This window comes from Schistosoma haematobium, chromosome 7, assembly GCF_000699445.3.
Source record: "Schistosoma haematobium chromosome 7, whole genome shotgun sequence".
NCBI lineage: Eukaryota > Metazoa > Platyhelminthes > Trematoda > Strigeidida > Schistosomatidae > Schistosoma > Schistosoma haematobium.
The window spans coordinates 2,289,016-2,306,276 of NC_067202.1; the positions used below are offsets into that span (position 1 = coordinate 2,289,016).

Sequence of the window (17,261 nt, forward strand, 5' to 3'; positions counted from 1 at the left end):
ATAGATAGATAGATAGATAGATGTGTGGATAGATAGATAGATAGATAGATAGATAGATAGATAGATAGATAGATAGATAGATAGATAGATAGATAGATAGATAGATAGATAGATAGATAGATATGTTGATTGATTGATTGACTGATTGATTGATTTCCTAATTACTTTCTGTGAACTATCGCGTCTACAGAACCGTGTTTCCACCACCAAAGATGATGAAGTCACTTTACTCACTCCATAGAAACATCAAATTGTTGCCTGATTCTCCATTACCTAATATGTATTTTATATAATTCAATCAGGATTTTCCCAATGTGTTTGTAAACAATCATTTCAATTCATACACCAAAACAGACTAATTCTTAGTTATATATATTGTGCTTTCTGTTTTCAAGTTGGTGCCCCCTATGGAGGAATTACATATCAGTTTATAAGTAAACATGCACCATTTCTCATTCTGGCTAGTATAACTGTTGTTGATGGAAGTAAGTTGAAGTTATCCATTATGATTTGACTATTCATAGTTCAATGAAAAAGGATATGGAAACTAGAAAGTACAAAACGATTACAATTCGTAATGTTGCATAATAGAATAAATATTTATGTAAAATTCATAAATGATCATAATATATTGTGTGCTACTGATATTGACAGATATAAGTAGTATGTTAGTCAATTAACTACAACGTAGGATCAGGCACATATATGTATCGGTCCAAGTTGCCATACCACATTAACACAACAAGATGAACACCACATTCATAAAAGTAGTTAATTCAGAGGTGATAATATATAAAAGAAAGATTACAAATCAGGATATAGTACAGGAAGAAAGAATTAGTTCACAGAAAGAAAGATATGAAGCGATTTTGATCTCTCGGTTTAGAGGGAAGAGAAAGACTGTATACACCTACGCGATTGTGATTGATTCTGAGCTATGTCACACAGAGTCTCCAACCATTGGTTACGATAGTCACACGGACCACAACCAACCACATGGACTCAGACTAGAAGTTAGTGACTACAAGGACTGATGCCACGTTTTGGTATGTAGTATGTAGTACGTATCAACAATCGAAAATGACATGCCTATCAACAGATAGTTGAGAAAATTGAAGAGAAGAGAATGAGAATAAAGAGTGATTAATATGGATATGAAGGAATAATCAAATTTGCAATCTATGGTTGTTAGTTTTTACCAACATATTATGTAATGTTATATTGAAATACATTTGGTTATCCTGGTATATATGTTCTCACTGATTACAATAGAATAAAATCTATATGATGAAGATGATGTAATCAGTAGACAATTGAATCGTTATGGTTTGATACTACGATAAGTATCTGGAGTGGCTACAAAAATGCCAAATAGTGATAATCTTGTCGGTTCTAGAATATTTCACACTGGTACAACCTTCATAAATTCTAAGTAACCACCATCACTAACAAGAATCAGTTCAAATGTTCATTCACGATTGTAGGATCATAAGGTATTGTAAAGATTATGAAATATTCATAATGTACATCAAGAACTGATACTACTTAGAAAGAATATCAAGTATCAGGCAGGATTGGATAATTGTTTCGGCTTGATACATCTAATGCTCTACCGACGTGAATGTCTCGCGAGCTAGACTGAAAGGGTTAGACCTAATTCACAATCAGAGGTATGAATACACAATGCTGCGGAGTATCATTATTTACTTACTTACTTACTTACTCACTTACTAACGCCTGTTACTCCTCGTAGAGGATCATAGACCGTCAACCAGGATTCTTCATCCAACTCTGGTTCTGAACAGTCTTTTCCAGTTGTTGAATACATTATGTCCCCTATAAGTAATTTTGTTCATAATTGTATTTGTATAATTCTGTTTATATCAATCATATTGCGTTATTGTATTTATTTCCAACATTTAGTTCTACAACTGTTAGTCTTGAAACCAAAGATCCAACGTGAAAGTCAAGAAGGTTCAAAATTAACTGAATTGTTAAAAGATCCATATATTTTAGTAGCAGCTGGTTAGTTTATATTTAATTACTTCATTACTTATATCAGAAGAGATTTTTGTGGATATTATAGTAATTTGAATGGTTAAGATCATTAGTCAACTGAAGCTAGACCACGTGGAAAACCTGAAAGCACTGGACCGCCATTTCATACTATTGTAGGACACTTCAGTGACAGTGGGGATCCACGATCCCGCCTCGTGGGGTTCGAACCGGGTCTGTTGTGAGATGGTAACTCACTGAAGACAGTGGTGGATGTGTCGCCCAGTTTCGTGGATTAGTTGATGTTTTACATTAACACCGTTGGATGCCGGGCAGTTCAATGGTCTAGTGATTAAGCGCTCGCGCGCGAGACTGATAAATCCTGAGTTCGAATCTCTCAGGGGGATTGTGGATGCGCACTGCTGAGGAGTCCCACAATAAGACGAAACGGAGGTCCAGTGCTTCCAGGTTTTTCATGGTGGTTTAGCTTCAATTCACTCATGATCTAAACCATTGAAAGTTCAATATTTGTTGACATAATCCTTTTTTGAGATTAAATATAACACATACTACTTATTAATATATTAATTATAAGTCATTTGTTTTTTATTTTTTTTGTGATCAAAGCTTTATCTCAAAACAGCTGAGAAAAACAGATACTGACATCATTCTATGAAGTTATTAGTTGTTTGTCTAAGCCATGATGTTGTATCCAGATTGTTTAACTGCGGTTCAGGATTAGTCACAGGGAAGATGATCCATGAGTTATTCATTTTTCCCCTCTATCTTGAGTTTCGACATTCTTTCCTAAAAGTGTTAAACTCTTCCTGACCAAGAAAATTTGTAGTGTTGGTGCCATTGTTACCCGAGAACTGATGATCTCATCCGCTTAGCTGAATTTACTTTTAAATGAGGCCATAACACAATTGTTGAAGTAATAGGATATCATAGAAGAAACGTATGAAGGCGGTCCTCAAGAGGTACCTAGACAACAGGATCCAAATCACTAATCCACATCCTACTTACCCTGTAGTCCTAAAAACGTGACGAGCTATTACCCATCACACATGGGTACTCTGGATTATATCACTCTTATTGAGACGTTGTCGCCGAGCCAACAGTGATTATACTCACGAAACACAGGTTCCAGTTAACTGTAGAAACATAATTCCGTGTTCCCTCTGCATCCACATTAACTTGGATAAGAATCTATTCATTCCGGGACCAGTAAATAAAATTTAACCATGAAAATCCAAAATTAACCATACCCTTATTAAGACTGCATGTCATCTCTAGACACTGAATGGGGGTATGATCTTTTAACCTACTCCATCGAAGAGATTCAGGCTTATCTTGATCTCACTTAACCACCTCGATGACTTTCAGTACAACTATGATGAATCCACATCAAATCTCTAGACAGTCTTTAAAAGCACTGTTACATCTCTCGACAGAATAAGAGCATTTCTTGTGCGACCATACTCGTATAAGAAATTCAGTTTGATGTGTGCAATTTTTGTGAGTAGATAAAGTGATCGCTGACAGGATTAACAAGACTGTGACAGCAGTTGACCAGAAAGAACCACATGAAGTGCGTCATCAGAAACTATAGCTTCTGTAGGTGTGGCCGCACAGATAGAATACACTTTACTTATTTATTATTATTTGAATACTTAAAGATTGGAACAAAGGAGCACTGAGTACAAACGCGCAATACAAATCACTTGATTTGTGAATGGGCTGCGATACTGCTCGGATGCCCAGACCGAAACAAGTGGTTTTCTTACGGAGCCACATCCGGAGCCTTCGACCTAAAGGTCTGATCCACAAGGCATTGGAGTAACGTAAGGAGATGTAGTCTCATAGTAGTCGGTCACCAACGATTGCTTCAAACACCATTTGTTCCCTCAGAACCCTTGAGCCCATGTACACTAATGGTTTGGAATTAGGGTCTACCAACTCCCCTAGGTGGATCCTCCATATCCACCAACCCGATTAAAGCTCCGGACATGCGCTTTTCTTCCCCTCAATTTCATAAACGACACTCCCATTTGCGAGAGCTCAGTGAGTAGGACTTCTATGGCAGTGGTTGTATGCACGTGACTATGTAAGAGCATTTCGAGAGGGAAAGCTGACTCTCTCCACCCTCAACCGTACCACAGCATTTGAAGGCTGATACATTTTACTCCTGTTGGACATATCGACAATCTTAAGGTAATTGATATTCCCAATCTTTCATTCAATTATTGCTTCTCTTCATTTTATTTTATACACATTAAGGTTCAATTACATTTGGTAATCTTGGTATGTCTGTATTAGAACCAACTTTACCATTATGGATGAAAACTAGAATGAATTCTACAGAATGGCAACAAGGTATTGCATTTCTACCAGCTAGTTTATCATATCTAGTTGGTACAAATATATTTGGACCAATTGCACATAGAATTGGTAGTGGATATAGTGCAGGTTTAGGTTTATTAATTACTACTGGATGTTTAATAGCAGTAAGTTTGTTGTTTTAATGGAATTTTATAACTAATTGACTAATAAATTCACTCGATATTGTTTGGCCTGTATCTTCCCATTGAGGTTTAACACTGCAATTGATCAGTCTGTTATTGGTATATGTGCATACTGTGCGTATGCCTCGATATTGCCTTAATTCACAAGCTTTTTTTGTAGGCAATGATGGATAGTGGTTAGCAGTGAAATCCAGTTTGACGCGCGTTTTTGTCCTATTTGGAACTCGTCAGCTGGATGTACTTGTATCTCACATTTGATGTTCACTTTGAGACTCAAACCCAGTACCATTCGCTTCAAACGCCATAGTGTTATCCACTCAGCTACTGAGTTCTGATTGCCACTTGCTTGTGCAATTGACTAATAGTAGAATAATGGTAGATTTTAATGTCTACTCATTCAATGAGCTTCTGTCTAGTTAGAACGTGAACATGGCAAGTGGATAAACTTTTTATTATTCACTATTCTCTCTTGTCATCCTGCGATTAATCAATCTCTTGTTGGCATATGTACTTTCTGTGTGGATTGCCTTAATATAGCCCTAATTCACAAGCATTAGTTGTAAAGATGGATAGTGACTAACAGTGGAATCTAAGATACGCATTTCGTCCTATTTGGGACGAGTCAACTGGATCTACCTGAATGTCAGAGTTGATGTTCACTCTGAGACTCGAACTCAGTACGATTTGCTTCAAACAACATCACATTATTCACTTAGATACTGAGTGCTATATATGAGTCTAAATATTAGTAATATGTCCATAATGCATCAGAAATAAGCGACGCTAAAGTTACTTGTTTACTTTTCTACTTACACCTGTTAACCCTCATAGTGGAGCAGAGGCCATCCACCAGCATTGTTCATCGAACTCTGTCCTGGACAGTCCTTTCCAGTTGTTTCTAGTTACTATTTGATCACTGACTTATACAACCAAATTAATGACGCGTGCATCAGTACGGGCAACATAGAGTTCTGAATGGTCGTTTTTCCGCTTGTTAAGTCCAGAACACCAATCTCAGCCTCCTCTATAGAAATCGTATAGTTCAGATATAATGACTGTAATCATTAGACCAAGCATAACTTAAGAACGGTAAATCGTATAATAACAGTCTATAGATCAAATGAAAGCTTATAATAAGAGGAATATGAATATACACAATATAATATAGTTACTTAATAATCCTACAATAAGAATATCTGTATAATATTAGTTCACAAATAAATCCTAGCAGTTACCGTTCGTTTATTCTTCGTTCGGATACAACAAATTCCTCATTTTAGTCTCCTTTTTATCTCAACCTTATTAAGTCTGGACTACAACACAATAGAAACTCATGAAAATAACAGTTACTATGCTTAAATGAGTTTTAAGAAATTTTCTATTCCTTAAAAACATTCGGTTGTTTATCATGTTTCCAGGTACCCTTTTCAAAACGAATGGAACATTTAATAGCGCCTATGTTTGGTTTGGGATTTGCTGTTGGTAAGTGAGTAGTAGTATTATAAGTAGTATTAATGGTGTATTAATCATTTTATTAAATGTGAATAGATAATATCATGCCAATGTAATTTGTTCTCAACCAATGGAACTATATGTTCATATATGACATCAAATGAACAGAGATTTGAATTATAAATGAAGTATGGGTTTTCTTAATGCAAACAAAACCTAGGTATATAATTTTTCCTTACCGTAGGCTATGAGTAACACATTAAACGCTGAGATGGGAGTTTACGAATGAGAAGTTCAATACTCTTCTGGTAACGATAGATTTCTTGGAGGGAAATTATTCCAGGTTTGTATCTATGTGGCTTCTTCACACCTCCGGTAGTCGAGGCGCTTTTGCGCTTAGCCTTGGTGGCCAGCTGTTTTCAAGGTGCCTTACCTCCAGTCGGTTTGCGAGCAGTCTGCTTAATTCTTACCATTCCAAAACAATGAGAGACGATGACTATCCATAGATAACTTAAGAATTCTAAAAGCTAACCTCAGGAAGTGATGCGAATATTACTAACAGTTTATATGGTCAATGAACCAGATAAGCTCAAAAATCCTCCCTACTTAAACTTGTCTTCAAAATAGAACTCTACTCAAGTGATTATCTTCTTTCATTATAGTGAAAATTCCTATTTTCAACATGTAATAAATTAGTTTTTCATCATAGCTCTAGAGTAATATGTGTTTATAAAAATTGTAATGTATACTACTTATGTTTGCAGATATAAGTAGTATATAGTATCAGTCGGAAGTGGAATACCTATCGATAGATGATTATAAAGATTGAAATAAAGAGAAGAGACAAAGCGACTGAAAGCAGTCAAGATAATCATAGGAATGAAGAAATAATAAAACATTCAAGAGACAATTCAAAGAACATGTGCACATGATGTATTTCATGTATAATTTTCACATTTTACTAAGCCACTGTGTAAGTGGGCATTGAAAAATAAGTTAGTTTTACCTACTTGAGTTCTCATTCACTACTACTAGACAAGCCCTAACTTTTAATCCTGAAAAGAAACAAAAAAGAGGAAGACCAAAGAACACATTACATCGGGAAATAGAAGCAGATATGAAAAGGGTGAATAACAAGTGGAAAGATCTGGAAAGGATTGACCAGGACAGGGTTGGATGGAGAGTGCTGGTGGGCGGCCTATACTCCTCCACGGGGAGTAACAGGCGTGAGTATTATTGTAAACTATACATACATCTATTAGTGTAGAGCCATGATGAAGGACCGATTGAAAAAAAAATCCCCTCGTTCTATTTTTTTCTTTTTTAATCCTTTTTTGTTTGCTCGAGGTATGTAAAAAGATGATAAGCTGGAAATTAGACTATAATTATGTTAGTACTGTGATGTGCACTACTTATATCGCTAAATATAAGTAGTGTGTAACACCAGTCGAACGTGAAAATGCTAGACGGCAGAAGATTGAGAAGATCAAACAGATAGTGATTGATATGGAAATAAAGGAACAACAAAGTCTGAGACAATTGATGAACATCTTACAAATGATGTATTCAACGTATGGTATTCACATTCTAGCAAAGAACACTGTAATTCTGTATACAAATACATTCGATTGTCCCCACTTTTGCTCTGGTTCACTATGGTGCTAACATTCATGCCACATACTTAACAAATATGTACCTGAAAGGGAAATCTCGAACCAATTCATTGTGGATATGTATCACTCTTCTACACTAAAATATGATTTCATATTTCAATTCCATTGTTCTCTCTCTTTTTATTTTTGGTTCATTTAGGCATGGTTGATTCATCAATGATGCCAATCATGGGTTATTTAGTAGACTTAAGACATGTTGCAGTCTATGGAAGTGTTTATGCTATTGCAGATGTGGCATTTTGTCTTTCGTTTGTAGTTGGTATGTTAATTGACGGTTGTCATGTTTTTTTATAATAAAAATTAACTAGTTTTCATTTTCAGTAGTTGAAATCATAAGTCGATTGAAGGTAGATCATCATGGAAAACCTGGAAGCATTGGATGGCCATTTCGTCCTAGTATGGGACTCCTCAGCAGTGCGCATCCACGATCCCGCCTTCCTCCATAGTGGTCTAGCTTCAATTGACTCATGGTTTTATTTACTGAAATTTCTAGAATCTCCACAAAACCCTTTCTGATAAATTTCATTTTGTTGAAGTGACCTACTTTGAATCTGGATGGTTTATTCTTGAAGGTATCCTTTTCTTACTGGATAATATCAGTCTTAAGTGAATGACAAACTTCTTCAAATTGTAAACTATAGATTTGTTACATTAAAGATCAAGAATGTATTTGTAAAATCTCAGCGAAAGAATTCGAAGTAAATCCAACGTTTCTCCTGGCAATCTGATTCTTGAAAAAGCTTGAACCAGATTGGCAGGCGAAACGTTGGATCTACTTCAAATTCTTTCGCTGAGATTTTACAAATACACTCTTCCTTTTTAATTTCTCACATTAACTAGGAGCCCAAATACTGTGAAACTATTTGATCAAATCTAGACGAACGTTTTTATTTATAGATTTGTTAGTTTGAATACCCTCTGAATGTGAAGAGACAAGGTCGGATCCGTTTGGAAAAATTCAGAAGTAAAATTTACTAGTCGCTGAAACGAATAGACATAATCGAACGCTGAATACCATAAATAGTTAAAATGTGAATGAAGTAGAGATGGATAACTTCATGTATCCGATACCAGTAAATTAATGTGTCAAGCATATTAAATCTACATTCGAAAATCCCCTGTTCTTTTTTGTACATTTTGTTGTACTACTTTTATAAAATTAAGTAGTTCGAATAATTAGAATTATTTTTCGTTGATATACACTTAGAATTGTTTGCTTGTATCTTCCCATTGATGTTTAGGACTGTGATTGATCAGTCTCTTATTGGCGTATGTGCATACTGTGCATATTGTCTCGATATTACCCTAGTTCACAAACATTATATGAAAAGATAGATAGTAACTATTAGTGGAATCCAGAAGTTATGTTTCATCATAATTGAGACCTGTCAGATGGATGTATCTGCATTCCACAGTTGATGTTCATTCTGGAATTCGAACACAGTACCGTTCACTGCACTTATCTATTGAGTTCTGACTGTCACTAGTGTGTGAAATGTAGTGAATTTTAAATTTGTTTAGTTATGTACAGAGACCCATTCAGATATTTAACAAAGAAAGTAATAGAATGAAGAAATATTTCTTTTCAATCGGTTTTTCATCATGACCCTACAACAATAGCAGAATAATATTGGTCGAATAGTGAATTTACATAATCGTTTGTGAAATTAGATTATCATCTCACAGAAATAATGGACCGAATGATGTTAGACTACCAATAAAATCCAACGAGTACCAAATGGCCATTTGTTTTAGTATGAGACTCCTCAACAGTGCGGAACTACAACATCCTAGCCAGAAATCCGATCCAGGACCTTTGGTCTCGCATGCGGACACTTAACTTCTTGATCACTGAGTCGGTATTCAACATTTCCGAATCGTGGATGTGCATTGCTGAGGAGTCTCACAATAAGATGAAATGGCCATCCAGTGCTTCCAGGTTTTCTATGGTGGTCTAGCTTCAATTGATTTGTAATCCCAACTACTAAATTACTAAAATCTTTACACCCCCCCCCCTTTTATGAGTATATTTTGTTAGAAATTCATATTTCTGTTGTTACATATTTTTTTGTATTTTTGAATAGGACCAATTGTTGGTGCTATACTGGTGAAATTCTTAGGTTTTAATTGGTAAGTCATTTCATTTATTTTGTATTTATTTTTTAAGATTATCGCTTAACAATTTGGTTTTATTAGATAGATGTTGAAATAGAATAATTTTGATAGTTTTGTTCTTTGAGTTGAATGATTCAGTCGTGGAACTTTCATGGTTCTTCTGGACAAAATCATCAGCACAAACTTCAGTTCTTAGGATCCTGGAATCCATGTGCACCATTGATTTGGTATCTCGGTTTTCCAACTGCCCTAAGTGCATACTTCATATCTACGAGGCCGGTTAAAGCACCGGACATTCACTTTTCGTTCTCTCAATTTCGTAAACAGTACCTTTGCTGCGAAAAGTCACTGAGTATGACTTCCGTAACAGTAGCTGTATACACTTGGCCATGTGAGAGTAATTCCAAAGGGAGAGCCGACTCTCCTCACCCACGGCCATACCAGGGCAGTCGATGCCCTTTAACAAGAATCATCTACATATAAAATGATAAGTGATAGGTCATTTCATAAGATTATTCAACTATTTTTTAACAATTCTAAAATCTTACTACAAACGATAATCTTAAGCTCTGTGAGACTATAATTTATGGGCGAAACAATCAGGTATAAAATAACACATCTAGGATTTTGGCGCGAAATTCATTGATCCATTTGGTTAAATAGAGTATTGACACTATAACTGATGTCATTTCGTGGTGAAAACCCAAAATGTAATTCCTAATCTTATTCATCCACTGTAAATCACCATTCGAATTCTTCGCCCTGGTTTATAACCCTCATCTCGTCTTAGTTACTAGGTGAACACTCTCAAGGTTACTTTAGCGTCACTCAAAGGTCGTCCATAAATTATAGTCTCGCCGTTAACAATTACTATTTAAATACCATTTTTGGAATAAACATTTTACTATTTAAGTCAACTGTTAACGTTATAGAAGTCATGATATTATACATCAAACCTAGATGATGTTACCTATTCCAGCTTATAACTTTGACAAACCTGAAAATAATTCTGACTTAATAGTTAAAAAATCAAGCTTTCGTATACAAGACCCAAGTTTATGGTTTTTGATCCTTAGTAATCAAAAATGAAGTTGTAAACTACTAGAAGAAACTTGTGGAGACCCGTTATTTAATCGTCATTTAGATCGAACGATGTTGTCGAATGGGCTCTCTACTTTAGTGGCCCGAGATCTGACTCCAATGTGATTGTAATGATGATTGTTGTCGAAATGTACATGTCGCTGATCCTCATATATAATCATCGACTTAAATCGCGTTAGTCAATAACGGATTTAGATAAGTCAGATAACGAGAATGGACTTGTGAATACATATAATTTGTATATGAAGCGAATGGAATAGAGAGAAGAGAAACAACACGGAGTGGAGATGGCGGGTAAGCCAACTCCCCTTTTGACCAAGCGTTAATCAATATTTATAGTTACACAAAAGTAAGTTACAGACATTTGATGAGTAATGGGATAAGAAATGTACACACACCGACGCGGTCATATAAAAATAGTCAAGATTGATAAGCAAATAAATAACAAGGTCAGAATGTGACTCAAGTAGAATAAATAGAATGGGCTGTCTGAGAGCTAGAACAAGGTATATGGGCTTAACATAATAACCGACACTGCAAACTCATACTAGGACAAAAAAAGAGGTTGTTCAGTGTCTTCAAGTTTTTCACATTGGTCTGACCTAAACAAATTCGTTGTTTTAACAAAAATGTTAAGTGATAAAAAACATTTACATTACAGATCGATAATTTTGATCGAATTGAGTTTTCTATATCTATATGAAGTAAGCGCTTGTAGATCACCAACGTAGATGATCTATGTCAAAATGATTGGAGGCCTACTCGAGTTAGACGTGAATGGTATGACAAACTAGATAACGTCGAAGTCACACCTCGTGGTCAGCACCTTACATGGAGTACCCCATTGACGTATCAAGGCACCATAGATGCTTTGAAGACTGTATAACACATAGGACGCTATTACAGAAATATATTAGTTAAAGTAGATACAAGCGAAAGTAAGACCACTAGCGCATGGGCTAATCCATGGCATACGATTAACTGATGCGCGTTGGTTGTCCTTGACCTTGACAAGGATCAGTGGTTTGTTCAATATTCAATGGCCCAACTGCCGGATGATTTGGCTAAGGCTTAGTGACATTTCTCTGGCCCTACATGCTGATAACTGTTATATCCCAACGAGAATAATGAACGATAACTGTGAGGATTTATTTATGGTCTAATGCATCAATTTAGAAGACTCTTTCAGTTTCTCATATTGTACGAGCATTCCGTATACCTAAATAAATGGTTGCTCTGGTTATCAGAAAGGATATCAGCTTCGTGACTTCCGAAGGAACTTGGCTCGCATCATGATACGTCATAACTCTTCCAAATAAAGATCTTCTAACTTCTATGGTGAAGATTAAATGGTTTGAATTGTTTTTTCTGGCTAGTGTTTTTTGGCGAATTAGTCTTCTACAGGATGGGGTCACTAACCTCATGCCCAACCCTCCTTCTTTGTCCGGACTTGGGACCGGAAGTAGCCCCAGAGGTGCTCCGAGAGGAATTTATGGTCTAACATTATACATATATTTCTTATTGCGTAATTGTTAAGTAACTAAACTATTCACTATTCCACTTATCATAAGCTTTATTTTGACCTACAGACTATTACTAGACGTTTTACCGTTCTTGAGTTATGTCCAGTCTATTCATTACAATCTCCCTCATTCACATCCACTTTTGGCTAAATCTTGTACAAATGTTATTTAATATTTTATGGTACGATGTAGTCTGCTTGATTGGGATATAAACTCCGCATGTTTGATACGCATGATTCATATGTTGGAGTCTGAGATCGGTGTTCTGGACTCAAAAGCCAGGCAGGGCTATGCAGGAAGTAGGACCGATAAGGACTCTAAACTGCTTGTAAGAGGTGTTATGCGTCATTAGTCCAGTCAATAATTCACTATTCTCTAATTAGTGATATCATTAAGTCATACATATTGATAGACGCATAAAGCCATAAGTTGTAATAATAATGTTGTTCAAAACAACAATAGAAACATTTGAGTGAAATCCATTTTAAGTAAGAGGACTCAGTAAACGTCATTTTATCATTAAATATCCTTATTATATTGTTATATTGAGATTGTTCTCCTTTCACCTTATTTTAGGATGATTTGGATTACTGCAATCATTTGTTTTCTCTATGCTCCTTTAACGTTATTTCTCAGGAATCCATCAGGAGAAGTCACGAGTAATTTAGAGGTAATATAAGTCGTTTAATAGTATTCTACTCTATAAGTTACTACTAGTGAATATGTAGAGGTTTATGTAGAATTGTATAAAATATGGATTGAATCTATTGAATTTATGATAAATCTACTTTGTATCGTGATGGAATCTACTCACCAGATAAGTTGTATGCAGTTAAACGTCAGATGGCAATTGTTACAATTGACAGTCCAAGACAAGTGAAATGTACGAATACTTGTGAGACTAGAAAGAAGGCTATAGAAGGTAATCTACTACCAGCTTGAGTTACGGAATACACAATAGATCCAAATGGAAGACTGAAGAATATGTGTATACTACCTGGTTGGGATCCATGAGACGATAGCAACCGATGATTAGAGACCTTGAATGACATGACTCAAAATCGTTTGCAATGGTGCAGGTGCACCCACTCTTTGTGTTTCCCCAAATTACAATCTTCTGAATTCTTCATGTCCCTTTCTTTTTTCTCTTTCCAAATTTATTTCATTGAATTACACTCCTTGAATAACATCTTCAAACTCTAATCTTCCCGATTACTGCTTATACTCTTACTACTTCTACCACTATGGGATTTGAATCGACAATTGTATCTGTGTGTTGATATGGTATGGCAACTTGAACTGATGTATGTGCGTACGTACGAAGTTCTACGTTGCTGCTGACTGACTACATATATTTCACAATAAAATCTGTGTTTCCTCTGGAGTTGGGTTGTTCGTACATAACGGTATGACTATGATAACTCAAAACTTCAACAGCATCAGGTTATCTGCAACCTAAGAAGAATTTTCTAATTCTTTACGAGGTTTTGACTCTTTTATAACCAGGTTAATCATGTTAAAGGTAATCAAATTGCAGTTAACTCTGCAAAAAATCACATTCAGTAGAAAGAAAAATACAATTAGTAATTATCATTATGATTACTGTTATAACGCTCGATTTTCCGTCTGTACTAATGGGATGTTAATCTACACTAGATTCCCTCCCAGTGTCTATTATTCTACAGGACTTCAACACAACTCAGATCAAGAACACATGACTAGCCTGATTAGAATGTGAGTATATTTCCACACTAAAAACCGACAACAATCATAATAATATCAAGGGTCATTGAATATATAGCTCATCTAACACTTGTCAGACTATCTCCTAGTGTGACTAAGCAAACAACCAATGATTATCTTCCTCGTTTAAACATCAACGACCTGTAGTTACTTTTCAATATGCATAGAATCCGAATCTATCAGTGTTGAGTGTTACTTGTAAGAATGTTTAGGAAGAGAAGAGAGGGAGAATTCCCAATGACATTTAGAAGAAAGTTCATCTATTCAAAAACTTAAATTAATAACTAATTTGACCTATAAACATGATGGATGGTGACTAGCAGTAGGATCCAGAACGCTTATTTCATCCTAATTAACAGTCGTCAGATGGGTGTACCTACATCTCACAGTTGATGTTCACTTCAGAACTCCAACACAGTACTGTACACTTCAAATGTCATCACGTTACCCACTTAGCTACTGAGTTTTGATACACACTAGCTTGTGCAATGAGGTGAAGTTTTACCTTATTTTTGTGTGGGTTGCTCGAATTTTCCCATTAATGGTTAGGACTGTAATCGATCAGTCTCCATTAGCATTTGTGCTTTTTTTTCCCGATTGTCGCCAGCATGTTTCTAAGCAGAGATGGATGGATGGATGGATGGATGGATGGATTAGCAGTCGTATCCAGTACGCTTGTTTAGTCCCAGAATAAACATCGACTGTGGTATGCAGGTATATTTGTCTAATAAGTTCCAAAATAGGACGCAACACGTGACCTGAGTTCCATTGCTAGCCATCATTCATCTTTGCTTATAAAGCTTGTGACTCAAGGTGATGTCGAGGCGATCCGCATACGATGCACATATGCCAACAAGAGACTAATCAGTTGCAGTCCTAAACAACAATGAGAAGATTAAAACAAACGATACCAAGTGAATCTAGTTACTTAATAGTTATCCGATAGGAATACACGTAATAATAGTCCATAAATAACTCCTATCAGTTACCATTCATTTATTCTTTGTTAGGGTATAACACTTCCCTTTCAATTACATAATCTATCGAATGATCTGTTTCTTTACTTTTCTTTTGTTTCTTCGACATATTCCCAATACAGATAACAGTTTGTAAATCTATTTCCAGTTTAGATGAATAACCGGGAACTGTCATTCAATTAAAAATGTAGTAAGTGAATGTAAATTCATTTAGAAAGAATAAAAAATACACATTTTGAAGTGTATCGTTTCTACTTCTATTGTTTTATACTGATAGATCCCGACCCAGATGCCTTAATCCTAAACCGGTAGCCGCAAGGACTGAAGGTTGTAGATAAGGCTGTGAATTATTGCTGGTCATCACTTTTATACTAGGAGGAAGTGGTTGTTTGTCGTTAGCTGGTTCCCAAAAAAGCCCAAACTGAACAACTACGATACACAGACTAAACTAATCTCTACAAAAGTCCCTTCAACTTTACATTAGATAATTGTAGAAAATCATTACAGAGTGATTGAAACTAGAAATACAATACAGCAAATTCCATATAAGTTATCACAATGTAGAATGAACATTATTATATGAAAAGGTTCTGAATGCAATCTCAAGTGACCTGTTGAATGGGTCCAGAAATAGGACAAAGACCATTATAGTAGTCTATCACTTTAGATTCTAAATCCTTATCCAGGCGATTTTCAATTTGTAACAGGAACCTGTCAACTCAACACATGGAATTCGTTTAGAGTAAAATAGTAGTAGTAGTAGTAGTAGTAGTAGTAGTAGCAGTAGCATTAGTAGTAGTAGTAGTAGTAGTATCGGGATTGACTCATGAATCCGATTATTTCATTGTTTAACATTGCGTAAATTAAATTACTTTTTACTGAATTGTTATTGCTGATGTCCTACTTCTTTTTATATTTTTCAGATGATGCATTTCTCTTTGTATTAATGTTAATATCTCTGTTGAGCTCCTACCAGTTATCCAAGTGAAATCCTAAAAGGAACAAACAACTTAGTAATTCAAACAGATGGATTTATTATCATCAATCAAGCTGCGAAACATTGTGTCTTTCAGTTTGACCATTTAATTTAATTGTGGATAAATACTATTTCTACTGAATTTAAAAAAAGTCTTGATTAATTTTTTTTTGAGAAAATCATAATCCAAATTGAGGATACTCATACTACGTGAATAATTGAAATGAATCTATCGTGCCGACAGATAGCCTTTGTTCTGTTAGTAGAAGAAACTGGACTAGTAGTGAGATAGTTCTTTATTTAGATCGTGTTGCAGGATATCATCGAGTACCAGGTTGCTTGTTTAAACACACAACGCTTTTCAATGTTCAATACAAGATAAAAGGAAATATAATCCCTGTGCAAAATAAGGAAGTGAATGAATACTTGAGCTCTATTTTATTACATGTATTCAGATGTTTGAGGTCAAGTGTTAACAAATCAACCTAAGCTGTTACAGATTCCGCTTATCCATTCAATCAGAACTCTGTTAACAGTTGATCATGAGTCCATATAGAAACAGGGAACTGTTAAACGATTGACAATTAGGAGCCATGAAAAAAATTCGGGTCGATATGATAACTTACAAATGCCCTTAAGTAAACTTATGAACGAGTTTCAGATCCTCGAACCATTTCATGTTTAAAAACAGTTTTTTAGTGGGGCCCGTGATTTTGTTGTCGTTCAGATCGGGCAATGTTTGCTGACGAGCTCTCCACTTTAGTGGCCCGTGGATCTAACTCCATGTAGATCGTAAGAGTGTTTTTTATCACCTATCCTCGTATACAATCACCGACTTAAATCACGTTAGTCAATAACGGAATTTAGATAAGTCAAATAACGAGAATGGCCTTTGAATACATATATTTTGTATGTAAAGTGAATGTATTAGAACAAAGCAAAATGACGCGCAGTGGAGATGGCTAGTAAGCCAACTTCATTTTTAGCCAGGCGTTACTCAATATTTATAGGCAGACAAAATAAACTACAGACATATGATGAGAGACATGGGATATGAAGTGTACACACATATACGCTCATATAAAAACAGTCGACTGTTAAGCGAACAAGCAACAAGGTCAAAATATGACTCAAGTAGAATGAACAGATCGGTTTGTCCAAAAACTAGAATAAGATATATT

General features: G+C 35.5%; 1 protein-coding gene across 2 annotated transcripts in view; it reads left to right on the plus strand.

Annotated features, from left to right (window-relative positions):
• The window catches only part of MS3_00009423 (uncharacterized protein), a 38,030-nt gene extending 21,797 nt beyond the window's left edge, over positions 1 to 16,233 (plus strand). Inside the window, exons 8-16 of one of the 2 annotated variants that reach the window (XM_051217791.1) lie at positions 396 to 485; positions 1,924 to 2,025; positions 4,276 to 4,502; positions 5,939 to 6,002; positions 7,785 to 7,904; positions 9,730 to 9,775; positions 12,961 to 13,054; positions 15,227 to 15,294; positions 16,028 to 16,233. In XM_051217791.1, the coding sequence (XP_051064214.1) occupies positions 396 to 485; positions 1,924 to 2,025; positions 4,276 to 4,502; positions 5,939 to 6,002; positions 7,785 to 7,904; positions 9,730 to 9,775; positions 12,961 to 13,054; positions 15,227 to 15,265 (782 nt within the window). In that variant the 3' untranslated portion in view covers positions 15,266 to 15,294; positions 16,028 to 16,233. Of the gene's footprint in view, positions 1 to 52; positions 2,026 to 4,275; positions 4,503 to 5,938; positions 6,003 to 7,784; positions 7,905 to 9,729; positions 9,776 to 12,960 lie in introns of both variants that reach the window. The other variant, XM_051217792.1, reaches the window with a different exon arrangement.
• Positions 16,234 to 17,261: the final 1,028 nt, after the last annotated feature.